Source organism: Mauremys reevesii, linkage group 8, assembly GCF_016161935.1.
Source record: "Mauremys reevesii isolate NIE-2019 linkage group 8, ASM1616193v1, whole genome shotgun sequence".
In the NCBI taxonomy this organism is placed as follows: domain Eukaryota; kingdom Metazoa; phylum Chordata; order Testudines; family Geoemydidae; genus Mauremys; species Mauremys reevesii.
In genome coordinates, this window is record NC_052630.1 from 72,140,626 (window position 1) to 72,168,024 (window position 27,399).

The 27,399-nt window shown below is 40.2% G+C and overlaps 1 protein-coding gene across 3 annotated transcripts in view; it reads right to left on the reverse strand.

The window, feature by feature from the left end:
* Nucleotides 1-504: 504 nt before the first annotated feature.
* PALMD (palmdelphin) overlaps nucleotides 505-27,399 on the reverse strand; it is a 66,546-nt gene continuing 39,651 nt past the window's right edge. For all 3 annotated transcript variants that reach the window (XM_039486394.1, XM_039486396.1, XM_039486395.1), the window contains 6 exons: nucleotides 21,417-21,547; nucleotides 10,305-10,419; nucleotides 9,185-9,218; nucleotides 8,955-9,068; nucleotides 6,964-8,073; nucleotides 505-641 (listed from right to left, as the gene is read on the reverse strand). In XM_039486394.1, the coding sequence (XP_039342328.1) occupies nucleotides 598-641; nucleotides 6,964-8,073; nucleotides 8,955-9,068; nucleotides 9,185-9,218; nucleotides 10,305-10,419; nucleotides 21,417-21,547 (1,548 nt within the window). In that variant the 3' untranslated portion in view covers nucleotides 505-597. The remainder of the gene's footprint in view (nucleotides 642-6,963; nucleotides 8,074-8,954; nucleotides 9,069-9,184; nucleotides 9,219-10,304; nucleotides 10,420-21,416; nucleotides 21,548-27,399) is intronic.

A 27,399-nucleotide genomic window follows, 5' to 3' on the forward strand; every position in this document is an offset into this window, starting at 1 on the left:
ATGGGAATCTCTCTGCATATTTACATTCCATCATATTTCTACTTTAAATAGCTGCTTTTTTTACATTTAACTTAATAAACTTTCACTAGAAATACACTGCAATAGCATCTTCAATTAGGTTGGTTCACTTTCAAGTGTGTGCATGTGTCCTTGAAAATTTGAATACTGGAATTTCCTCAAGGGGTGTTTAATTGCTTAGCCGTGCTGTACTCATGGCAACTGTTCTTTACCGTGTGTGTGTGTGTATCCGTGTGTGTGTGTGCTCGTATAGGGCCAAAGTTGACAGGTTCTTATGTGGGCAAATTTCCTATTGATGTCAGTAGTAGTTTTTTATTTAGGTGTAAGGACTCCAGGATTTGGTTTGCGCTGTTTATCTATGCAGATGCCCCCCTATGTCTGGGGGGGGGGGAATCCTAGTGAAGTCACTGGGTCTCTGCAGAGGGACAGGGCTGCATATGTGTAATATGTAATTCATATTTACATTTTAGAATAAGCAAAACACATTAAAGTCCAGAAAAAACAGCCGGAAAGTAAGTCTTAACTTTATTCTCTTTTGATTAACAAAGCCTAAATTTTAGTTCCATGTCATTCCAACTGTTAAATCACCTTTTTCCCCAGCTTTGCCATTCTCATCCTCAGAGCTGTGGATAGAAAAGAGAACAGAAATAATGAATAATATGATTAGCTTTCTGCTTTTGAATCTAATCTCCTTGTTTAGAATAAGGAAGAATGCACTTACCCAAATGGTTAGATCCAACAGACTAAGCGTTATTTTAGTGTTATAGAAAGAAATTAGTAGAAAGGATTAGTGCTGGTAATTTCACAGCATAGACAGAGTACAGAGAATGAATCCATTAACACTTTTAGAAGATAGGTGGACTAAATTTCAAAGCTTATTAATTTTTATTTTTTATTTTTTGCTTTAATGCACAGCAAACAGCTGGTATGGTTCTTGATTGGATAGGTGACCAGTTTAAAAGAAAACATGTGTAATTAAACTAAACTTTGTTTATAGCCTTCACTTAGTGGTTTAGTTTAAAATAGGGCTGTTGATTAATTGCAGTTAACTCACACGATTAACTCAAATTAATCACAAATTGTGATTGATTGCAATTTTAATTGCCCTGTTAAACAATAGAATACCAATTGAAATGTATTAAAATTGTAGATATTTTTCTACATTTTGAAATAGAGTTCAGTTACAACACAATACACTGCTCACTTTATATTTTTGATTACAAATATTTGTACTGTAAAATGATAAACAAAAGATAGAAAAATACTATTTACCTCATACAAGTACTGTAGTGCAACCTCCTTATCATGATAGTGTAACTTACAAATGTAGATTTTTGTTGTTGTTACATAACTGCACTCAAAAACAAAACAATGCAAAACTTTAGAGCCTACAAGTCCACTCAGTCCTACTTCTTGTGAAGCCAATTGCAAAGAGGAAACAAGTTTGTTTACATTTATGGGAGGTGCTGCAGCCCACTTCTTATTTACAATGTCACCAGAGAGTGAGAAGAAGGTGTTCATGTGGGACTCTTGTAGCTGGCATTGCAAGGTATTTATATGCCAGATATGCTAAACATTCATATGCCCCTTCATGCTTCGGCCACCATTCCAGAGGACATGCTTCCATGCTGATGACGCTCGTTTTTTGTTCCTTTGTTTGTTTGTTTTTGTTTTTTAAAGTGTTACATTTGTGACTGAACTCCTCTGGGGAGAATTGTATGTCTCCAGTTCTGTTTTACCTGCATTCTGCCATATATTTCACGTTATGGTAGTCTCGGATGATGACTCAGCATGTTGTTCATTTTTAAGAACACTTTCACTACAGTACTGACAAAATGCAAAGAAGGTACCAATGTGAGATTTCTAAAAATAGCTACAGTACTCAATCCAAGGTTTAAGAATCTGAAGTGCCTTCCAAAATCTGAGAGGGACGGAATGTGGAGCATGATTTCAGAAGTCTTAAAAGAGCAACACTCCAATGTGGACCTGAACCACCAAAAAAGAAAATCAACCTTCTGCTGGTGGCATCTGATTGATGCATGGTCATTTTCATCATCTGAATCTGTACTGCTTTGGATTGTTATCGAGCAGAACCTGTTATCAGCCTGGATATAAATATCTTGCTAGGCTGGCTACAACAATGCCATGTGAATGCCTGTTCTCACTTTCAGGTGACACTGTGAACAAGAAGCGGGCAGCATTATCTCCTGCAAATTGTAACCAAACTTGTTTGTCTGAGTAATTGGCTGAACAAGAAATAGGACTGAGTGGACTTGTAGGCTCTAAAATTTTACATTGTTTTGTTTTTGAGTGCAGTTATTTTTTGTACATAATTCTACACTTGTAAGGTCAACTTTCATGATAAAGTGATTGCACTAAACTACTTGTATTAAGTGAATTGAAAAATACTATTTTTGTTTTTTACAGTACAAATATTTGTAATCAGAAATAAATATAAAATGAGCACTATATACTTTGTATTTTGTGTTGTTGAAATTTAATATATTTGGAAATGTAGAGAACATCCAAACATATTTTAAATAAATGGTATTCTATTGTTTAACAGCACAATTAATTGCAATTATTATTTTTAATTGCTTGACAGCCCTAGTTTAAACACTTAGAAGCTTCTCTTTTTGTTTTGGATTAACATATGTAGAAGATTTGATTCTGTTCACAGTGGAGTAGGAGTGGGGCAGCAATGTCACAATCTTACCCCAAGTTCAATTTGTCACGGTAATGTGGTTTCTCTAAGTACTAAAGGCCTACTTATAATACTTCAAAGTTACAAGGGAAACACGGGTGATTAAATATTAAGGCTCTTTCTAAAACAATGATATACAACTTTATTTAAAGAAAATTTCTGTAGTAATTTCTGTAGTACACTCACAGATTTTTTTTCCTCCCCTCTTCCCCCCGCCCTTCCCCCGCATTGCCTAGCTCTGTCTACTGCGAGATAAGTGGAGTTGAGGATTTAGTCATCTGTTATCTGATTTATGAGGCTTAACAAGTGTCCTTGGGGAGCCCCTGAGTGTACATATTAAACTTGAAAGTTATTGCTAATCATAGGTTATACTCTACATCTATGGGGAAAACCTGCTCAGCAGACCACAGTCCGGATTAGGCTTTGGGGAAGCCAAAGTCCGAAGGCTCTGTGGCTACCACCTTCAGATCTAGGAATTTTGGATGATGAATCCTATCATGGTTTGGAAGAATGATCAGTTAAGCACTTGATTTAAAAATGTAATTTGACCACCTGGATGTACATTGCCCCTTGCTTTACAGAAATAGTATGGAACACTTTTTTTTCCTTCTCTATTGAGTTTTTATTGCATACTGTTTTCCTCTATATGAATGTAGTTGCATGTCAGTTGTGTTTCCCCTTCGCAACAAAGTAATAGGTAAGGAAAACATTAGTTCATCCACTCCAACTCCCTGCCAGAAGGCCCAGACTTTCACCACTTCTCCTGATAGAATATTCTACCACCCTATTAAAGGTCACTGGTAGGAGATTTTCCTGCTATTCAGCCTAAATATTTCCTTTATTTGTTTCATCCCCTTCCTCCTAGTTTGTGTGACCCTAAGTGCATGGGTGCCAGGTTTGTATAATTTTTGGTGGTGCCCAGAACAGCTCCAAGTAGAGCTGTCCCATCCATAGGATAGATCGGGTCAACCGCTCTGGGCCTCGTGTTTCAAGGGGATGTGGGATCTAGGATGGACTGGGGCAGGGTGGCCTAGTGCTGGCAACAGCAAGCAACCCGGCCACAGCCTGCCCCACTCCACCCTGCCGGCTCCCAGCATCGCTCAAGGGAGGGTGCTTGGGGAAGGGGTGGAGTAGGGGTGGGCTGGGGCTGGGTCACTCATTGCTGCTGGCGCCAGGCCCCCTGCTTAATCTCCAGGCTGCCCTAGACCCAGAGACGATCCATCCATAGGACGTACTGGGGCAACTGCCCTGGGCCCCATGCCTTGGGGAGGCCCATGCTTCAGGGGGATGTGTCCAGGGGGGCCTGACACCAGCTGCAGTGAGCAACCCAGCCCCAACTTGCCCTGCCCTGTCCACACTCCACTCCTTCCCCCAAGTCCCTACCCTGCCTCTTTCCAGTTTACACCCTCCCTTCCCCGAGTGACACCAGGAGCCCGCGGGGCAGACTGGGGCTGGGTCACTTGCTGTTGCCAGTACCAGGCCTTCTGCTAATCCCCCAGGCTGCCCGGGACCCTGAGTCCCCCTGAAGCATGGGACCCCCCAAAGCACTGTAAGCACAAACATTGGTGGAGCCAGGCCCATGTTCCTAAATATTGGTGGAGCCACAGGCACCATGAGCCCATACAACTCACCGCCTATGCCTAAGTGCTTTGCCTCTCCCTGAGTGGTGTTTGGCTCATGCAAACATTTGTAGACCCTAATTCACATGCTGGAAATAAAATTAAATGTTCTAGTACTTTTTTTTTTTTTTTTTTTTAATTTGAAGTTGTAATCCTAGGGCTAGACCCTGTGGAAGCAGTAGCCTGCAACTGTACCTTGGTGTCCTGAGTACACCACCATTCTCAGGGGGATGGCTTCCATGTGGAAAGGGGAGGAGTTTGTTCTGCAATTCTAGTACTGCAAGGGGATGTGTAGGAAACTCTGGTTCAAACCCATGGATCCCCATATACATAGGCAAAGAACATGACTCATGTGCCTCTGAACTGACCCTGACTAGCATTAACCTCTACAGCAATTTACTCTGGAGATTCTTTTCAAATTAATTTTTGCCATCAGACATCTGTGCCCTAGTCTCATTTGCCATCCACTTCCCCTTCATTTTTAACAGAGCCCCTCATACATGTTCTTCATGTGCACATGCAACCATTGGCTCCTCAACCCTCCAGAGCCTAGTTGATTGTTTTCCTCTCTATGCTACATGTAGCATCTGACCCAGAGTTACTGGTCTAAAACATAAAACAGGAGCTTGGAATGGGATGACAATTAACAGTAATGTGCCAGATTCATTCCTGGTGTAACTCCATGGATTTCAGTGGTGTTACCAGGATGAATTTGGTAGTGGGATTCAGGAGAATTATCAATTTGTAAACAGTTTTTCTTTCTCTAAGCAGTAGCCCTTTGTAATACATTGTTACTTTGGATATAAGAGGTTTTCCTGCTTTTGTTTCCTTTTTAGAGCTAGCAGTATGACTACAAGGCTATTTGAAAAAATTAGTCATTTCCTGGCTTTTTCCATCATCTAATATGGCAAGGGGTGGAGACAAAAAGATGAGGGAAGGAGAGGGATGTGGCCCTGTTCCGTGTTCTGCTGGGAACTTTAAAATACATTGTTAGAGATAGTATTGCACATAGTGAGTGAAATTCTATCCCTATCAAAGTCAATGACAAAACTCCTATTGATGTATATGGGACCAGGATTACATCCAACGACCTGTTTCTCCTCTCTCTCATACAACTTTTAAATCAGTAGAATTACGCAAAGATAAAAATGGTTTAAAAGAATGGAGCAGATTCTCTTATGTTTTTACTACATTTAAGGCTTGCCTTATTCCCGCTGAAGTAATTGTTAGTTTACTGTTAAAATGAGGCAGAACCAGCCTGTGAGTGTATTTCTATCTGCCAAAAGAAATTGAGCTTCTGAAAGTGAAAGAAAAATAAACTTTAAAATTTCTGACTGCATGGTGCCTGAATGCACCATGACAACATGAATTAAGTGAATGCATTCTTTCACAATAGCTATGCAGAAACTTCTCCAAGTACAGTGATATTCAGGCAATACTACTTGAAATTGCTAGCTTGATACAATGAAGTATCCTTGTCCTTTGGAAATGCATTTAAATTGCTACTCTTTTCCTAATATTCTAACTATTGCTAGATCACCAGTGGCTTGTTAGCTAAGGTCCAATCTTGCATGTCTACTGCAATCAAAACTACTGGGAATTTTGGAGGGTGGGAGCGGGGTGCAGGATCAGGACTCAATTGAATACATTTGAGTTATACATGTATTATGATGTCTTTTTCTTTTAAATGTAATATAACCTTTACCAATTGATTGAAACATGCTCCTCTTATTCTTTAGATATATTTCACTGATAGCTAAATTACAGTATAAATATAAAACATACTAGCTTACTTTGATAGACAACTATTGCTATTTGAGGATTTCTTTTTAACTTTTTTATAAAATTTTGCATCAAGAAAGAGTGTAAGGCTGTATATGTTAACAGATTAGAAAAAAGTAAAGTATTTTAATAAATAAAGACAGACAGATAATACAGACAGACTGAAGTTAACATGCAGACAGGAAAATGACATTTTATCATAATTTAAAAATTATAAAAATATCTAAATAAATCAGGCTAGAAAAAATATTAAAATTTGCATAAACATAGTCAAGGCAAGGTAGGCAAAATTGATCCAAGAAGAATATAAAGCTGCTTGCTAAACAGTCTTTCTAATTTAAGGCATAAATTAGATTATACTGAAAGTAGTTAGAACACAGGCACAGATATGTTCCAATAAGGAGATACATAGTGTAAGAAGCAATGCTATTAGTCACCCAGAAGCAAAGTGAATCTATTCTTATATATCATATGCCAAAAGAAGGATTTTAAATTGGCATTTCTAGAAGATCCAAGAGTGTCAAGTTTCTGTTTCTTTTTTATTTAATCTTTGAACATTATGGAAATAGATTTTTGGAGATTAATTTTCAAAATGATCATTATTTCAAAATATGGCAACTAGTGCATTTCTGAAGGTGAAAAAAGCATTCCACAGTATAAAAATGCAGATTAACATATGTTAACAAATAAAGAGTAAAGACATAGGCCAATAATTGTGTAATTGTCCATAAGACAGCAAAAGAATGGGAAAGTGGTAAGGATTGTTAGTAGGAAAAAAGAGCGATGCAATCAGTTGTTACATGAGTGAACAGCAGTGACATGACTTTCCTTTTTTATTACCTGTTAATGAGGGATCCTCTGTACCATCTCCAGATAGCTGGGCACTGAGATGAGTATGGTACATAGGAGAGCTCAAATTTTCCTCTTGTTCTTGCAGGGATATGGAGTTTTTGTGGGATGATTTATTGATGTTTCCACCTACTTTGCCCTCTGGGATCCTCTGTGGAACTTCTGCTATTTGTTTGTTGGGTGGCTGGTAAACTTGACTGTAATGGCCTACAGGATGATATGACGGTCTCTCAGATTTGCTGTCTTCTTCTTCATCATCATCATCAATGACAACCAGTTCCGCATGGATAATTCCATCATATCTGGACAAGTTTTTGTTTGCTGCTGCTGCTTCTTCATCATCATCATCTACATGCTGATAACCCATGAAAATCATTGTAACAGGTTCTGTATCATCCACATAACATGGCACAGCTTGAACAATGCTGTACCTAACATCTTCATCAGCATCCTGAGTGACAGGAGACTTTTCACTGGTATTCTCTGAGTTCAAAAACATTGCCTCACAATGACTCTCTCTTGTCTTCTGATAGGGTTCCAAATCCTTTTGTAGAACTCCTCTTTCATCATTATGTATTATCCTGGTTTTTGGACTAATGTGTACCTTTCCCTCTTTTTGCTGAGACCCTGGAGAGGGAGACTTTGGAAGTGTTAATTTGGGAAGATCAAAACCGTTTTCTTCATTGTGTTGCCTGTTGCCTTTGTTATAGAAAGATTCATTTTGATGATTGCCAAGTTCATTAGTCTCTTTTTTAACAGTGTTTTCCAAATTTCGTCCAGGAACTAATTTGTCTTTCTGGGGAGTTGTTGGCCTGTAAAACTGGTTTGCATACACAGGCTCGTGATACTCTGTAGGAGATTTAGCATTTTTTTCAGTTGCTTTTCTTAAAAGATCTTCCACCTCAACAGGTGCAAGCTCATCTATGCCATTATGTGTTGAACTGCCATTGGACCATGTTGCATAGACTGACTTCCTACCATCATCATAGACTTTTACTCCTGTACTTTTAAACTCATCAGATGGAAGAGGTATGGTAGACAAAACTGTGCTTTCCCCAGTCTTCATGTCTTTCTCAACTTTAATTTCCATGGCAAACAATGCTGTTAAGAGAAACAAGAACTTAACATTGATAACATAATAGCTGCAACAAATATTTAGATTTTATCCTTATGATAGGTGGTTTGGATAAACTGTCAAATCTCGTAGTCCAATTTTCAGCAGAGATTGGCCTGTGCCACTGAATTTGGATCCTGAGTCTAAGGCACCAAAGAATGAGGCATGCACTCAGACCTAGGCTTTTGGTTCAGCATAGTATAGCGAAAATGGTCAACCTTGAAATTTGAATCCAGATCTCGGTTCTGAGATTGAATCCCCACTTTATCCCCTGCTGCCTTCCTCAAAGTTTGAAGATATTAAGAAACAATATTTTGGTTGGGACTCATCTGACAGAAAATCAGCTATTTGAGGCTCCATTATGCAACACCAAATGAGAAAGCCAGGTTAAACTTGGTCTCTTGAGGCCAACTCCTACAAGGTGCTGAGCAGTGGGAGTCAATGGGAATCGAGGGAGTGTAATACTATGCAGGAGTAGAGTCTCGGTCTTAAAGACAGTGGGAGATAGGAAGCTTTATGGAGGTCAAGGGATGGTTAGATTTGTGTTACCCAGCAGGCATAATTGCTCATGGAAAATGCATTATGTGGACTACTATCAGAACCAGATAGGGGTTACATCAAGTACAGTAAGTAAGTGCTGGATGAAAGTGCTAGAAAACATTGGGCCTCATTTTTAATGGTACACCAGTTATACAGCAGTGCCACACAACTGACTACAATGGAGTTACTGTGTGTAAGTAGGAAGAGAATTGTGCCTATTATCTGTACTCTCTCTATTCTTTCCCTAAATAAGTTAGCTTTAATTTTTTAAGAGGCTTATGAACCATTCCAAATCTGCACTCTTTCTAGAGTTACTACCAATCTGTACCTCTTCTGTTTTCCTCGTCATCCTCAGTTCCTGCATGTCCTGCCCTTTTCAGTGCAGAAGGTCTGAAGGATTTTGGAAGGTCAGGTATGTTGGTATATATGTAGTCCACTGCCTCTGTTAAAAATAAATAAATAGGAGATCCAGAGTACTTTTCATTGCCTTCATGCAACAAACATTATTATTATTATTATTATTATTTATTTAGTATAAAATGCTTTGGTTGAACATACCTTCTTGAATTTCTGCTTTAGCTGCCTTCACAGACTATGAAGAAAGAGCAACAAAAAGTGATATGCGATTATTGCAGTTTTAAGAAATTAACTCAAAACACAAGAGACTTTTCTACTGCACAACTGTTTATGTTTTTGTGTAGCTCAGTTTGAACTGGAAGATACCTGGAAATGGAAATAACCTCTCAACAGGGCAGTTGCAGTTGTGAGGCAAGCTTTCCCACTCCACTCTGCCAGCATGCCTTATCTAGCCCCTTAGAGTCTGGCTCCTGCGGGCCTCTCTCCTAGTTTCACATGACACTAGAGAACAACCCACAGATTTGTACATCTGGAGTGTAGAGGACAGGGTGTTCTTAGTGGAGGGCCCTAACTTCAGGAATTACTTTTTCCCTGGGAGCTGACAAAGCCACAGGGCAATTATGGCTGTGAGTAGTCTCATTGAAGTCAGTGAGTCTATTTGCAGGAGCAAGTGTTGTGCAATCTGGCCCCAAGTTTGTTGACTTTCAGGCATATTGCTGAAAATCTGTTTAGATAGGGTTTTCCTGAAGTTATGGGTTAAGGCTTCTCTTTTATTTCAAGTGGGAGATAAGAAGGTTTTAAAAAATGTTGTTGACATTTTGTCAGCATAGCTGACTAATGATTAATGGTACCATAAGATTTTTATTGTAAGTGCACTTATGACAGATGCACAATATAGTGTAGCTGTAGCCTTGTCAGTCCCAGGATACTAGAGAGACAAGGTAATCACAATATAGTTGCTGGGAGTGACCATCTCAAGGGTTTAGGTAGCTCAGTGTCCATGCTCATTATTCATTCCTTGCCCTCTCTGCTGAGATTGCCTGCAAAGCTGCCAATTGCAGTGTGCAATTTTGTGATGTGCTGTAGATATTTTTTCCATTGAGTAATGGGCTGAAACCACCAAACTCTTTCCATATAGATCATGTAGCCATTGGATGGCGTAATCTTTTGGTCACTCTTCTGTGTTAGATTTGAACTACTGAGGTGAAATACCTCATATCTCATTATCAGTGCCACGATCCATTCAATTCCTCTTTACTAAAATCTATTTGTTATAACAATGAATTAAAGAATCCTGTTTCTGAAGTGTTGTAACACCAACCTTTAAGATATCTTCTGCTGTTCTCTCAACTGATTTAAGCTTCTTTAAAATTGCCTGTTCATTAACTGAGATTTTCATCTCTTCTTTTTCCAGAGCTTCAATTTCTTTCTCAAGTCTGCAAGCATAATATATTTACAGAATATGTATTAAAATGCAATTATGCTTACAGTATATTTCCTATAGCGATATAGATGCACCTGATTCCTCTCACACTTACATCATTTTTACACTGATGTAACTGATTTGCTCTTGATTTAGGAAGGTGTGAAATCAGAATACGCCTGTTGTTTTTACAGGCCAATGTGTTTGTCACAGATCTCTTCAGAGGATACTTTGAAAATAAACCGATTTAAGGCACCCTGATAAAATTTCCTTATTAACTCTTTTAGAAGGGGATGGAGGGAGGAAAGGAGGCCCCTAAAGGATTTCTTCACCTTTAACTAAACTCTCTCAAGTATTATCACAACTAAAATGGTGTTCACCTCCCCATAACAATGACTTAAGATATTAGGCCAGTTCACAGACAGTGGGGTGAATGTGTTTATTTGCTCAATTCTTCTGGATCACCATTCTCCCATGTTCTAGAACAAGCAAAGCAATTTGATTGCTTGGTGGTAGGAAAGTTATAACAACAATTTACACCATTTATAATTATGGGGCCAGATTCTGACAATTTTTACATAATGTGGATTAGTCCGGTACTACATAAATTGCTGCAATGATTTCAGATGGACTTCTTGTAGAGTAAGGTACTACTGTGTGAGCAAGGATGGCAGAAGTGAGCTCAAAAGAATGGCGGAAGATACAGAGAGCTAAACTGCTGCCCTTGGAGATAAAAACATTCCTTCCTTGTAGCTGGCACACAGTGGAACTGGGATTATGAGCACTTGTTTGAGTTTTAAAACCCAGCTACAAATAACTAAAGTTCACTTTGTAGGACTAAAGTAAACCAATAAAGTGATCTCATTATCTTTCTCCAGTGTAATTATTTCAATTTTAGAAAACAATTGTTATTGTTAATCATAATGGTGATGATAATAGTATTTTAAAAGATACTAGCACAAATGCTTCCAACCAGTGTTAATTGTGTATCTGGCAAAAACAAAGTCACCCACATACAAAAGCTTCGATGGAGACTGGGATTAAAGCTTTACTTCTTTCCCTTTCATTTGTTTGGGACCAAGAACAACTGATTTACAGATACTCAGTGACAAGGGGTTGGGGGATGACTATTCTAACACTTGCTCCTCTGTATGTGTGTGCACAAGTCTACATATAGAGGGTAGAATTTGAACATTTACCTCCCCCGTCCCGTCTCTGTCTCTCACTTTACAATCCGTAAACAGGGTGTAACAATACCTGACTCCCAGGCATGTTACTGCATGAGGCTTGATTCATTGTGGAAGGAAGGGTGATGCATAAATGCAAAGTACTGTGATGTTGGGGTTTTAGATGTGGCACACCTTAGTACAAGTAGAGAACTGGATGCATACCTTCTACAACTTTACAACATTGACCAGTTTTAAGTAGATGGACCCATGTCCCAGCTATCAGTAAAATCCTCCTTCCTGTCATGTGCCCTTTACCAGTATAACTCAACGTTTCTATACATCCTGCTCTGTGGAAGAAGTGCTGGCTCCACATCTCTGGAAGTATCTCTTTTCAGAAGAACAGTAATACGACCAGAAATGCTGATTCAATGCACCAAGGACAGGCAGCATGGAAAGCTGAACATTTATTGTGCTTGCTGAGACACGGTCTCAAAGTGAACAAGGTAATAGCCTCACAATTGCAGCCAGTCAGTTTGCAAGAGAAGCTTGTCAGCTTCGATAAGCAAGATATATGTAAGTGGGTTATTAATGATATCCCCTTTCTGAACCTTCTTCCCACTTGGATGAGGTGTTCTGTAACAAGTCATTTTAAGGGACCCATTTATTACAGGAAAAATTCTTGGGTCATGCCTGGCTGTAACCAAAGGTCTCTATTAGCAGATTAGATACAATGCAAGCATAAATCTAAAATACCACTGTGTTTTGCAAAGAGTACAGATATTTCACGAATATTTAGTAAACTAAATTTGGGTATTAATAAGACAGTGTTTCCATTACTGGAGATCCTGCTATCTCCCTTCCAGATTTCAATAGTACTAACCCAAAATAGCCTCCCTGCCAGACATGTTGGCTGTCTGGTTGCCTTTAAAGCCTTTATTGTTACAGAAGAGACACACTGATACCCAGCTGAAAGAATTCATCTCTTGGTCTATGCTGGATTTCACCATGTCTTCTTAGTAGTTGTGTGTGGCCTCTCTGTATACCTAGGGAATCACTGTTCTTTTTTCCCTCCCTCTCTCTTTTGTTGTTGTTATGCAGAACTGTCTGTTAGAGCTGGTCAAAAACATGTCAGCACAACTTTTTATCATCAAAAATGCTGTTTTGTTGAAACTGAAGTGTTTCACTGAACGGGATTGGATTGAGGAAAATGTCATGAAGGTTTTGAAACTTTGTAATTTTTTGTGAAAAGGAAGGCTCGTTTTCTCACCAGCCCTGCTATATGTTATTCAACCCCACAATAGAGAACAATAACCATGGTCCTAAGCCAACTCCACCTAAGTCCATAGGTACCTTTCCACTGGATTCAGTGAAAGATTCCCATTGACTTCAGTGGGCATTGGATCTGGATCTAAAATAAATGCTTTTGCACTTGTTCCTGCCATTTCATGTTTATGTATAAAATGTTTAGTGTCAGTTTGCAAAGAATCTTATACATTTGCACACTGAAACTTGTAGGGATGCATTCTTGCAAAAGCCCTGCACTATATGTGTTCAAAGATTCACATGCATAGCTGGAGAGGCTGAAAATTGTGCCAGAACAGCTTTTTGTAATTATTTTTTTAAAATCTGATTTAGAAATGTTTAAATGTTCTAGTGGGGAAAAAAAGTTCTCATATTTAACTATTTCCCATTCTTAGTGTTTAAGTTTTAAAAAATATATATGCTCTAAGAGGAATTTGGCTGCTATGGGGTACTTATCTTTGGAGGTTTTCACTGCTTTGTACAGGTTTCAGGTGTAGGGAAGCTGGGCATATCTACGGATATTAAATACATGATGTGGGTATTTGTCTATGAGGGATTGAGGCAGTTTCCCATTTCTATCAGGAGTAGATTAAGGCAGGCTCTGTGGAACTGGGACTTCAAGTCGGAGGGTGCCCAATCAGAGCAATGACTGACTTGGGAAACAGTACAGCACACAGCTGATTGCTGCTGCCTGCGGGAAGAGGCAGCTCTGCCTCACCTGGAAGAAAGATCAAGGACCCAGAAGTGGAAAAAAGACAAGAGTCTGACTGGAGGATACCAGAAAGAGAGGAAAAGTCAGTTCGGGGCAGGGAGGCAACTTGTTTTGGGTGAGCCCAACATTTTAGCAGCTCTGGACTCCACCTAGCCATAACTTCCCTTCATAAATTACAGTATGCGTCTGTTTTTCTGAAACCCTATTATCCAAACCTCCCCTTATCTGAACCCTGTCCTTGTCCTGCAGCATGAGATGCATGAAATACATGCTGCAGAGGGCAGGTATCTAATGCTGGGGGACAAGGGAGGGATTCGGATAATGCAGAGGTTCAAGTAATTAATCAGAGACCCTGGGCCAGGACTGCAAGGAGGAGGACTAGAGTCTATAGCAGGGGAGGCCACCCTGCTGCTGGATGGCTCCTGTGGCAGACCACTGTCACAGGAATGACTAAGTGAGGCCATGACAGCAGAGTTGCAGAGGGCTTCCTGGCTGCCATTGGGCTGGGGACACCGAATCCCTGCAGGTGCAAGGTGTAGAGAAGCCTGCAATCCTGGTGGGCAGAGCAAACACCCCTGGTCAGGACTGTGAGGAAGAGGCAGAGGACAAGCCCCAGGCTGCAGGGGAGGCCACTCCACTGCTGAATGGCTCCTGCCCTCTCAATTATCCAAATTCCTGAGTATCTGAATAAAATCCATGTTCCCATTGCTGTTTGGATAATTGGGAGTATACTGGATATTCCTAACTGGCTGGATGGTGCTTGGTAACATTATGTTGTTCTGATCTTTTTTAAAATAAGTTGTTTAGCAACTAATTCTACGGAGAATGAACTGTTTTTGCAACCAAGCTGTCAAGTTAAGTGACAAAATATGTCTACCTGATCCTGCAGCCAGTTTGCACCCTCAGCAGAGAATGTTTGGCTTTATGCCCTGTAACCTCTACCATGTAAACATGGTATTATGGGATAGATACAGTGAGTGCTATTCCTGTCGTAACCTGAGTGTTGAACTATTTGCCTGCAGTTTTGGTTCAGGTCACTGTTAATTGTTCAGTATTGATACAAAGAACGGAACTCTCTCGTTTATCTAAAAAAACAGAAATCCTGCTTGTGTTCTGGAGGATTAACCGGCACAAATTAACCCTTGACGGGATCTACTGGGCACTCCAAAAAAGAAATGCTTCAAACTGGAGGCCCCTTATGGGGAAGAGAGGGAAAGATAGATGCATTCACTATGAACCTGCCTGCAACATTTTATTTTATTTTGCTTGGTGACTTACTTTGTTCTGGCTGTTACTACTTGGAACCACTTAAATCCTACTTTCTGTATTTAATAAAATCACAGCAGAAAGAAACCAGGAGCTAAAGAAATGCTGCAATATTCCTTAAAGGAATGTACGTGTTTTTCTTAAAGAAGAGCGAGAAAGAAAGAAGCACAGAATAACTCACCCCTTGGCAGTACATGTGCCATCCACTCTCCAGTTTGACATTCAGATGAACAGTAAAATTCTTTCTCTGGGATTTTCAATAATATATTGTTACTCAGTGGCAAGTGTGCACATGAGCAATGTATCTGTCTTCTCTTTCAGAGCTGTTGGATAGGTAGTTATAGCATAGTGGTAGGAAGACTGGCTATTGGAATAGACATTATACTAAGATTTGTAAGACTTAGGTTCAACTCCCTGCTCACACGCTGACTTCCTTGTGATCTTGTGCAAGATACTTAGGTTCAGATCCTTAAAGGTATTTAGGGGGCCTAACTCCCATTGATTTCAATAGGAGTTAGGTGCCTAAATCTTTTTGTGGTCTGGGCCTTAATCTACCCCATGCTTCAATTCTCCATCTGTAAACTAGGGATAATGACTCCCTACCTCTCACAGGTGTTGAGGATAAAATCCATTAATGATTGTGAGGTGCTCATGTTAGGTTTTTCTTGTATATTAAGGTCCTGAAAACCTTTAAAGCACAGCTAGATCTCCACCAATGGTAGACAGAGCTATTACACCTGTATAATGCAGAACAGAGGGGCTCGGCAGTCTGACCAGGAGTAGGTCTTGCTATATCTTTTAAAAGGTGTAACTGTGCTCACCTGCAAGCACTTACCTGCGTGCAGGAAGGTTGGACCATAGCCACACCCATTCTGGCCTGGTTAGTGTTAGGAGGTCACTATCTTTTGTGCCCCTGTGTGCAGACAGCTGAACTATGCCTAGCAGGCTTGGTGAAATGATGGGAGTTTCTTACACCTTCTCTCCTCTTTGGCACACCCACACAGGGCCATTGATAGATCAGCACTAAGATGGTGAGGCTTTCACTTTCAAAGATTTTAATGCTTTTATGCTACGTTTTGCTCTGAATAGAGTTTTAGCTTGTTACAGTTTGATCAAACCCCAATTATTTTGTGGTATTAGAATTTAATATTAAAATTATTATTTATATATAATATAAATATTTATTGCAATAGTGTGTAGGGTGTGACTACAAGGGTACCTAGGGTCACACCCAGGTCTGACATAATGCAATTTAATTCACAGAGAATTTGATGATATTCAGATCATGCTTTCAACAGCTAACATCATCCCATTATACCTTTGTACTTCCTGGAGTGTTACTCATTTCAGCTTGATTCCTGTTTTGTTGTCTTTTAAATTCTCTGGGAATTAAATTGTATTATGTCAGACCTGGGTGTGACCCTAGGTACTCTCGTATTCACACCCTACACGCTATTGCAATAAATATTTATACAAAATATGCCTTGTGAGGTATCATTTGACAAGTCACAACAGACCGGTCAATAATATCCTTGTGAAATGTATGTGACAATGCTGAGTGTGGATGGCCTCTGATATTGGATTTAAAAGTCTGTATTTGAACAAAGTAGAAAACAGGTCTGCCCAGGAGCTGAATACAAACAAAGCATGGTTGATCAGCGATGGTGGGATTGCAATTTATGAGTGTGGTAAACAGAAGGACAATTCCCAGTCATTTGGCATGGGGAATTGTTATAGGGACAGTTACATTGTAAAATTGCAGCAGGAACCATCACATTGGAATACACCAGGGGACACCTTAATCAAGATGAAGTTGGTCTCCTGGAGGAGACCGCAGACTGAACTCCAGGGGATCAATTTGACCCTGGAAAGAAAGGCAGACTTTGAGATATAAGGACACACAGAAAGACTAAGTTATAATTCACCTGAGGAGACAAGGAAAGCCAGGACCTGGCTACGAGCTATCAGCCATTGCTCGAAAAGGAATATTGGTGAGGAAACTACCTTGAATGAATTCTGCAGCTTGCTAAATTAATTCTGTGCCCTTTAGAAAGTGTATTATTTCTTTTGCTTGTTTGTAAACCTTTGTTTGTTTGTAAACCTTTCTACCTTTACTTCCTAGTACTTGGTATCACTTAAATCTATGGCTTTTTATGTAGCAAACTTGTTTTACCTTTACTATAAACCAGTTCAGTGCTGTGACTGAAATAAGAGTGTCAAATATCAGCTACATTAATGAGCTGAAATGCATTGACTCTTTAAAGGAGCAACAAATGTAGTATTTTCTGTGAATGTGCAATGATGGTCTGTGCATTGAAGAGAGGCATCTCTGAGGAGCTCTGGGGCTGGAGTTCACTGACTTTTACCTGCTAGGCAAGATGAAGACTGGAAGAGTGTCGAATTGGCTGGTGAGGAGACAGATTGGAGGGAGTGCGGGGGAGCTGACACACACTCTACCCTCCAGCAAAACTCACTCCTGATGAGGCAGAGAGAGAGAACACCATGGCTCAGAGCTCTGAGCATCCCCAGCAGTATTTTACAATGGTTCTGAATGTAGTTCTTTGGCTGCCAAATGTGTTAGCTTTAAGAATGTGAGTTATGTGAAAGAGCCGTGTGTGTGTGTGATTTGTTCTACACTTCAGTTCGCTCATATCTTTCTGGAAATAATTTTGCTGAGTAATAGCACTGATTCCTTTCTACATTCTCTCAAACACAGCACATTCAAAACAAAACTAAGTGATATTTACCAATCTTCATTCTATTTAAGTAGCATTACATCATAACTAGATCTTTTCTTCATAAAGTGAGTACAGTGAATCTCTCTGTGCTGTATTTCCCTTGGCAGTTAACCTTTTGCATTTTATACTCATGCCATTTGTGTCAGGCTCTCTTTGCACTCCAATTAAAGCTAGGATATTTTGTATGTGCATCAAGAAGAAGTGGAAATCATCTGGAGGAGAAAATGATCTGTGCTTGCAAAGAAAGGTCAAAGTGAAGGAAAAGTTAGCTAGGCAACAAAATTAAGTAGATGACGCAAATAATAATAGCACAGAGCTGTGAAAATGTCCATGTTGCACTGCAAAAGGTCACCTGCCACAAGGGTGCACACAAAATCAGCAACAGTTCTGGGTTCTACTATTCATGAGTAGCAAAATGAAGTAGTCTAATATGAAGAGAGGAACCTTTTAGTGATGGGGGGCAATGGAGTTTTAGGATGAAATTTTCACCCTCAGTTTAACTAAGCTGATTTTGCATCTGTAAACGATTGTGGGAGTAATTAAAATAATTTTGCAATCTAAATAACTGATTTGTAGTCACAGTCAGGTGCATAGACACCCATGGCATGTTAATCATGCCTGTAAACAACTGAAGGCTCAAATTTGCTTTTACAATTGTTTGTACCTGGAATTTACAGGCACAGCAATAGAAGCTAGCTTTTTAAAAATTGGCTTCCCGGTATACAGGAAAACACTGTGTTTGGGGAAGGGATTTGCGAATAGATCTTCAGTGAAGATATAGTGGAAACAATTAAAAACTCTCAGGCTAAAATTCCACTAGGAATATAATGGATATTTGTATTCTATAACTAAGCTATTTGATAGTTTTCTGCTAGTAAATGTAAAAATAATGGAAAACTATCAGAGATGGGCTAGGGACATGGAAGTCTTTGGATCTGTGTTGGAGGGTTATGCTTGGGCTCAGGTTCAAGGCTGAATCACGTCTAGATTATGGATTAGATGACACTTATATCTATGAGCTGGTTTTATGTAGTTTTATTTCCAAATAGTAGAAATCTTGCAAGGCCAGCTGTGAGATTTTCAACATCTCGGGGCCAACTCTCATGAGAATTATTGTTGCTGTGAAGCTTTTGCTACATCTGAACCAGAATCACAAACTAGGCTTTGGTAAAAATATGATCTAGAACACAAAAAGTGCCTAACTGACCTAGGAGCTTATTGGCCATATTTTTAAATATAGGCATTTAAAGATGCAGATAGGTGCTTAGTGGGATTTTCAGAAGTATCTAGGCGCTTAACTCCCATTGAAGTAAATAGGATTTCGATGCCTAGGTGCTTTTGAAAATCTCACTAAGAGCCTACCTGCATCTAAGTGTCTTAAGTCACCTTTGAAAATGGACTTTGGAACCTAAGTCCTTTAGGCCCTTCTGAAATTTTTACCCTTTGTCTACTTTTGTATTCAACCTGCAATGAAAAGTGGGGGCTCTGATTCTAATCCACCTCCCTGAAATACAAAGAAGTATTTAGTTCTGTTTTATGGGGAGGTTCTCTCCTTTACAGTATATTGGCTTTACAGTAAGAACAATAAGTGATATGCAATTAATGTTCCATATGGTGCAAAAGAAAGTGTACTATCAGTGTATACAGCCTCCTGTGCATGAGGAAATAAGGGCTATATTTTGAATAAAGGCAGCATCAAAGGGCAGTATGTACTCTATAATGAGATTCTGCAACATCCTTAACAGTCCTTAGGAATCAAGCATAGTAAGAGATACAAAAATATCATCACTACATGGGTGATTCTAGTAGGATTTAACCTTATTAGAAACCTGGTTAAGTCAATATTAAGAATGTAGAGTTTTTTTTATGCAATAGTCTGACCATTTATTATAAGGATTTAAAAACTTGCTGAAAGCTTTGAGCTAATACCGTAGGAGTTATTTTGATGCTAATTCTAAGTCCTCTCTACTGATAGGATGCAGGAGACCTGCAGCAACTGTTGCTATGAGACCTGCCAGATACTATGACTCAGGCACAGAGAGCACTTAAGGTACCTTGATCAGGTGACAAATTGGATTTATACTCTGGAGTTATAGTACTTTCCTGCTGGGGTGTCTTGGTCTCCAAGGCATTTAATCTGTCAGGAGTTCAATAGCTCTCATTTTAGCTCTACTACTATTCACAGAGCTGCAGGATAAGGGCACTGTCTGTTCTTTATTTAGGTGCCACTGAATGAATTTGAAACAGTGCAGAGGACTGCTACAGGGAGGAGAAAGGAAAAACATGAACATTCTTGACCTGATTCTATGGCTTTAAAAATAGCATTTAAAAAAATTGCTGGGGAGGCTAGGTTTTTTCTTTCTCTTCTCAAAGGCTCAAAGCAGAGGTCGATGCCCCACTCCTACTGAAAGTCTGTGAGCCTTTGAAAAAATCTCCTCCTGGTATATCAGAGAAACCGGATTCGTTGGGGCCTTAACAATAGGACAGCAGCTCACAGCATGCTGTGTGTCCTCTGCTTGGTCCTGAGCCTATCCTTCCCTGTGCATGTGTGTAATATTTGACAATCACGTTGATGGTGCATTTTAACTGGGTCTTACAACCAGCTAGGCAGCTATACCCTTGTCACCACAACAAAGCATTCCACTGATGTACTCAAAAAGCGATTCTCCTTGGGAAAAGTGTTTCACGGAAGGAATCGCTCTAATTAAGGGACACAAGCTGGCACAGCAGTGCTGCCTATCAGCAAACAAATATCACTTGTACCAAGACGACAGGAAGTAGGGAGGAGGTGGATGGGAGATAATCTTGATGACAATTTAGCCAAAGGGGTGTGCGGGGGAGGAGAGCTGAGGAAGAGGACTCTTCAGATGAAGATGCTGTTAAATTAAAATAAAGTAGGAAGAAGCCTCAGCAAGATTCCAGGGACAAGGCAATTTTGTGGATCTAAAGAAACAGCTCTTCATCTTTGCTATAGTCCTCACTGAGCAAACGTTGGTACTCCTAGCCACAGAGGAGCTACAACATGTGTACAGTACAAACCCCACAGCATTCAAGAAGTACTGAATGTGGCTAACAATCCTGAAGACCATATCTATGATCAAATAGGGCCACCATGTCTGAATCTGCTTATGTCGCTTTAAAAATAGCTATATGTGGTGGAGAGCCAAGCTGTGAGATTTGTAGAAACTGGTAAGATGAGGTAGCGAAAGGGTAAAGGAAGGACTCTGTGGGAGGGTTCTGAGGATTATGTTTAGGATGGGCTTAACACTATGGGTTATGAGTGTGAGCAGGACAAGAGAGAATCACAGGGCACGAATGATTACATGACCCCTTGCAAAGCATTCCACATCACAATATAGTACCTCTAAGTCAAGTTTTGAAGGCTACATGTTCTCTAGCTAAACTTAAGAACTTATTGGTTATCTTAATTTTAAGTGTGCATTATCTGACTTACTAAAATATTCATTCAACTTGTTAGCATCTCTGAGCAAAATCCACATGCTGGTGCTTGCCTCTGTAGAGTACAGTATGAATGGTGAATTTGGAGTCAGGAAAACAAATCCTTCAGGGGTATTGTATAGATTAGTAGGAATAATGACTTTCAAACCCACATGCTATACTTCTGATAGTTGTAGAAGCCCTTCAAATATATTAAAGACTGTATCGCACCCTTGGAATTAAATAAAACACTGCAAATTATTAGCCTTAGCTGATGCTTCATTTTACCTGTAACAATGGAGGGTGGGACCTCTCCTTTTCTTCATGCTTTTAAGAATGAACCATTTTAATGACTATAGGGGGCCACAACAAATTAGTGCTGTACCTGAGGATGCTTTGTTCCAGGTCGTTGGTCCGTTCCTGGTCTTCTCTATTGTGCTTTTGCATTTTTTCTTGCTCTTTTGGCGTGAGAGCACTCAGGCCATCCAAGAGCCATTTCTCCCGAAGGGCCTTTTTCTAATTTCAGGAAAGATAAAGACAAGTGTGTTTAAAAAATGCTAATCAGTAACTTTCCCTATCTGCTTCCTAGACTGTAAGCTCTTTGGGGCAGGGACTATGTCTTTTTATGTGTTTGTACAGCACCAATGAGAGATGGGAGCATCTGGACTCCCATAATAGAAATATAAACAAACAAGAATAAACTGTTGTTGTTTAGTGATTGGTTTAACAATAGAGTTAAAACAGCAAAACATTTTCATTATCAATCATTCTGCCTTTACAGATGGGCTGAATTAACAGGTGAGCAGACCACATGTCACTTATTAGCTGTGATGGTTAACATTTGTAAACTGACCCAGTGTTTGAGATTGTTTGTTTTACTCTGTGCTGCATTAAAGCATCACTACTACAGGCTCATGCCTAGGGCCCCAGCTCCTGAAGTCCTGCAGTTACATCTGTATATATATCTTTTTATTTTTAAATGACAGTTTCCAGCCAGGATGGTTATAAAGGAAACCTTGAAACAGTCAACAAAGTGATGAGTGCCTGAGTCTGCAGACAGCTTGAAACAATAGCTCTGAGAGCTGTCCCTTGCTCACTTGGAGATTGAACGTGGTACAAAAGTGGGGCTGCAGAGGTGGAACCATGGTGTAGGGGAGTGGCTTGTATCAGTATGCCTAGAGCCCCAGGTTGCCTTGCCTTTTTCTCATTGTGTCAGTCTTCTGCTCTATGTGAAAAATTCCTGTTGCAAGGGTTATTTAGAGGAACTCCTGAAAATACCAGTAGAATTGTTGCCTGCTGAGCTTTCCCAGTGCAGGACTGGAAAGACTGAATTATTAATGCAGACCTCAGGATAAGACATGTGGGACTCTTGAATACAAGCAGGGTAAGCCTATCTCAGTTATTACACAGACCTAGTGGGAGGCTGTATGATTCCTGAATTTAGAAGAGGAGGCCTGACTGAATTAGTTCTGCCCTTCTTCTGGGTGCTGAGGGGCTAGAGAGTTTGGACTCTGTATGACAACTAATACATAAGTCCCAGAAAGCAGGAATCCAAGCCTTGTACTCTGGTGCAGGAGTAAATCACTGCAAGACAGAAAACGGGTAGTGGGCTGTGAAGGGGCATGCTTGAGGATGGTGCTCCATCATAGCCTCCTGAAGGTAAGTAGAAGGTATTAAACCCCTCAAAGACAAAGCCACAGCAGTACAGATGGAGACCTCCCAGTCCCTTTGGAATGAAGTGGCACTCGTGGCTGGTTAACGAGTGGAACCGTGCATTAGTAGTAGGTGTTTGGACTTTTGTACCCGTTAATGAACATTACTTAATTAAAACATGAGTCTGTCTTTCATCTGCGGTTTAGATTCTTTTGAGCTGGTGAATTGATCACACAGAACATGCTCTCAGTCACTTATTCGTTTATGTATTTGTCAATTGCATGACGTGACTGCTGATCCTCTTTTCACGGGATTATAAAGCACACTCAGTTATTACTCCCATTGTTTTAGAACTTGCTTTGGATCAGATGGCTATAGTCTCTCCTATGCCAGAGTTGTGCTTGGTGCAGGAACGGGAGCTGCTTTGGTCTCAACACAGATTAGAGCAACTGCTGGGCTCCTCTAAATTGCACCACTGGTGTAGGGTTGTTAGAGATATGTTTCAGCATGCCCCTTCCTACCCTGATGCCTTCCTGTGCTGGGAAGACAGGAGGAGTGGGGACAGAGGGGAAGGATGTGTCGGGTACAGGGCCAGATCTGTCATGTTTATGCCAGCAGGGAGCTTCCTTCCAACAGGTGAATTCTCTGTGGGGTGCTTGTGAAAGCTATGGCTCCTTTGCACACCAGAGCAGTGCAAAGCCCCATAACTGTGTGTAGAGAATCTTGCCCAGACTTTGTAAATGAAAGACATCTAGAATGAAATGTGTAGGTATTCATCACTACAATCTAAAATAAATAAGAGGAAATGTGTTAATTTCTCAAAGTGCTTCTGAGAAGCTACAAGTGTATTTTCACCCATATATATATTTTCCTTCATTGAGCAGATTCACTTTCAAATAGAAATAGGATTGAACTGTGAGAAGCTGATCAGGCTCTGAAACTTTCTCCAAGCCAAATTCAATGTGCCTGCACTTGGAAGGGCTGGAAGAGTAGCCCTGAGGAAGACAACCAGGAGTAGCCTTTCCCTCTCTAGGAACAGCACTCCCTGGTATCTTTCCAACCTGCTGCTGATCAATGGAGATGTGGCAGTGGAAGGATGATTCTATGGCTAGGACTTGGGAAACCTGAATTAAGTTCCTGCTCTGCTACAGACCTCTTGTGTGATCTTGGGCAAGTCACTTAGCCTCTCTGTGCTTTAGTTCTCCATCTGAAAAATGGAGAGAACAGCTTTTCCCTACCTCACGTCGGTATGAGGAGAAATACAAAGATTGTGAAGTGCCCAGATAGTATGGGTCATAGATTCATAATGCCTCTTGCCTTGCAGGACAGTATTGAAATTCCTAGTGAAAACAACTAGGAAGAGATGTTAACATAAAATTCAGTCAAAATGCCAGTTTAACATAATATTTCAGCCTAAGATTGGAGGCCACCAGTGGGATGCTGGTGGGTACTGAAGCCTTTGGCTGACCCCTAGTCTGTTCACCCATTGCTGTGTTCTGCGAGTAATCTTTAACTTGACAAATGATTTCTTCATTTGGGCAGCACAGCATCAGCTTCCTAATGAAACTGTTTGAATGGGAAGTGGCTTTGTTTAGTTCACCACTAAGCCATCACAAGAAGCTAGTTCTGTGCTTGTGCAAAGAGGATGTGCAATGAATGTGTCTTGGTCTCGGCATGATCAGATGTGTGATTGTGACCAGAAAGGAGATGACTGGGATTATGCCAGAATATTTGGCACTCAGAGTATCTTCCCCTTGTCAAATTGGGACAATTCCTACAATAATCTAGTCTGATTAGGAACCAAGGTATCTTTTATTTAAATGTTTATGATAGGTAGGGCTTTCAAGGTAATGACTTTCCAGGTATTGCTCTGCTTTGAATTGACCTAGCACTACTTTTGGGCAAAGGAAATTATAATTTCCAAATATGACATAGGATCTGATCTTGTAGTTCTCAGACATGCATATTGCCTGTTAGAGTCAATGGAAGTTTTGTGTACAAGGACTACAGGGATAATCCCCATCCATATAAGTACAATAATATAAAAAATAAGCAATGTGGGTAAATTTCCTATTATAGCTTTCTTGTACATTTTATTTCATTAGTCGCACTTTCATGAATGGCTTACATGCTGTATAACTTGGAAATGTTTGTTGTATAAAGGGAGAAGCTCTGGCTAGAGAAGAATTCTGCATGGCTCCACTGAAACCAGTATAATTCATTGAGGTATAGCAATAACAGCTGCCTTTAGGCATGCAGAAACTTTCTGCAGCGCCATCTTGCTCTTCCTTCATTACAAAGAATGAAAGTGGCTCCGGTACGGTACAAAGTTATGCATGCTACAGTATGTTTGTACCTCTGATATCATGTTGACTTCTGTACACTGTATAGAGGAAAAGGATGCTAATACAATATGGTGTGATAACACTCTCAGAATGGCTGGAATGCTATCATTGCCCCATGTGGTTCATATTCCATCATGCTAGTGGTACTTACAATAGATTACATTGCCGTGAACAAACTCCTGAGCATGATCTGAGGGGGGTGTAGCTGGTCAGAGACCACAGAACAAGTCTGGAGTAATGTAGCAGGATGTCATTATTTTGTCCCCTGCATAGGTGTTTCAGAGTCTTATGTAAATTTTGTGGCTGGTCATCAGGTGCATAGTCTATTTTCCCAATGTGCAAAATGCAAACCCACACTATATCTAGGAAAAGGTCTGAGTTTTTCATATTTTAATAGCTTTCAAAAATAGGGTTACATACTATTCTCACAGGATAAACCCCTGGGATGGTAACACATGTGACCTCCATGAGATAGCACTTGGCGAGACATTGAAGGGGGTGGGGATAAACAGATTCACCAGGTAAAATGAAAGGATCCATAAAATCTGCTGGAAAGTCTACCCAGATGGCATGCATCTGATGAGTGGGCTTTAGCCCCCGAAAGCTTACGCTCAAACAAATTTGTTAGTCTGTAAGGTGCCACAAATACTCCTGTTCTTTTTCCAGAACTATATGAGTCCCATCTTCTCTGCACATCACCTCCAGCAGCACGGCTGTGGTGCCTATAACTTTTCCCATCCTCTCAATAGGAATGATTGTAGTGCAGAGGGGAGTAACTGCTGGCTGCGCCAGTAATCATTCCCATGCAGATTTAATGTATGCTCTGTACAGGGGAGACATGCTACCCTTGGCCCAGGGAAACATCTTTTCCTGACCCACAGAGCCCTAACCTAACTGATCTGGAGTGAGACTGCTGTAAGGGGGCTAATCCATGAAAGCCTCATTCAGGTGGGGAGCTTACCTGCCCTGTTTTGTTTCCCTCTACCATACACAGCAGAGGAGCAAGTAGCCCATAGTTATGGGATGGAGAAAAGTGATGCAATGCAAAGCAATTCAGTGAACGGGACAAAGCTGGAAAGCCAGAATGCTGAACTAGATCTAGGGGTGATAGTGGATGGCAAGTGAGACATCAGCTTGCTGTGTAATATGCAAGCAAAACAGGCCAACATAATCTTGGTTTGTATATTGTGTGCTCATACAACCAGTCATGAAACAGGGGATGGTAATCCCTCTCCATATGGCTTTGCTGTGGCCACACCTGGGGATATTAAATTCTATTCTGACACTTCATTACCAGAAAGACACCTGACAAATTAGAGGTAGTTCAGAGAAGAGCAAGCAAAGTTATTTGGGGAACAGAGGGATTGATTAATGGGGAAATGATATATAATTAGCTCTTTTAGTAATTTAGCTGAAACTCCTAAAGTGGGATAGGATAGCCAACAATACCTAAAGAGTGTAAACACTAATGAAAGAGAATAATATACTTAGGCTGATACCAGAGAGTGCACAAAGGAGTCATGGGACAAATTTAGGAAAGGAAAAATCCAGTCTGAGTATCAGGAACATCTTTGTTCCATTGTCTGGGTCACTGAAAGATAATTGTGCAATAGAGAACAAATCCAAATGAATGAAATATCCTGCATTAGCAGAGAGATGGACTAGAACTAACATTTTCTAAAGTGAAAGTCAATGGGCCTTAGGTGCCTAAGTCACTTTGGTGCACCGTGTGCAACTTTCAAACACGTCTAGTTTGAAAGTTAGACTCTGCCTTGTGATTGTGACACATCTGCCTGTCTTTTTGTGCACCATGATCAACGTAAAGTAGCTTCTGCATGGTTTCTAATGCAGTGACCAAGGAACATGCACAGGTAATATTGGGGTAGAAAATTACTGCTCACAAACTAAAGAGCCCTTAAAGTCATTCTCTTCTCTTTCCCTCCCACCCACCCTCTCACTCCTCAAACCGTGTAAGTGTGTGTGTGTCTCCATACCCATATACAATTGGGGTTTGAAAAAAATAGGTCTGAAGGACCAGACACTCAGTCAGTGTGAGCCAGTTGATTGATATATACCAACTGAAGATCTTGTCTTTAATATGCACCTTTAATATGCAGGGCAGTGTGTACACTTGTACTATAATTATAGGTCATTGTTCCTTCAACATAGGGATTGTTTCTGTGTATTTTAAAAGTGTATTGGTCTGTGTTTATCTATATCTTGTTAGAAGTTTAACAATGTAACCGGATTATCTTGTAGGTGCTAATTCCCTTTCATGTCTTGTTTGCCTTAATTATATATGTGACTGTGACCAGTTAACCTTAAGATTAAAGATATAAGATACTGCAAGAAACTAATAATATTAACCAC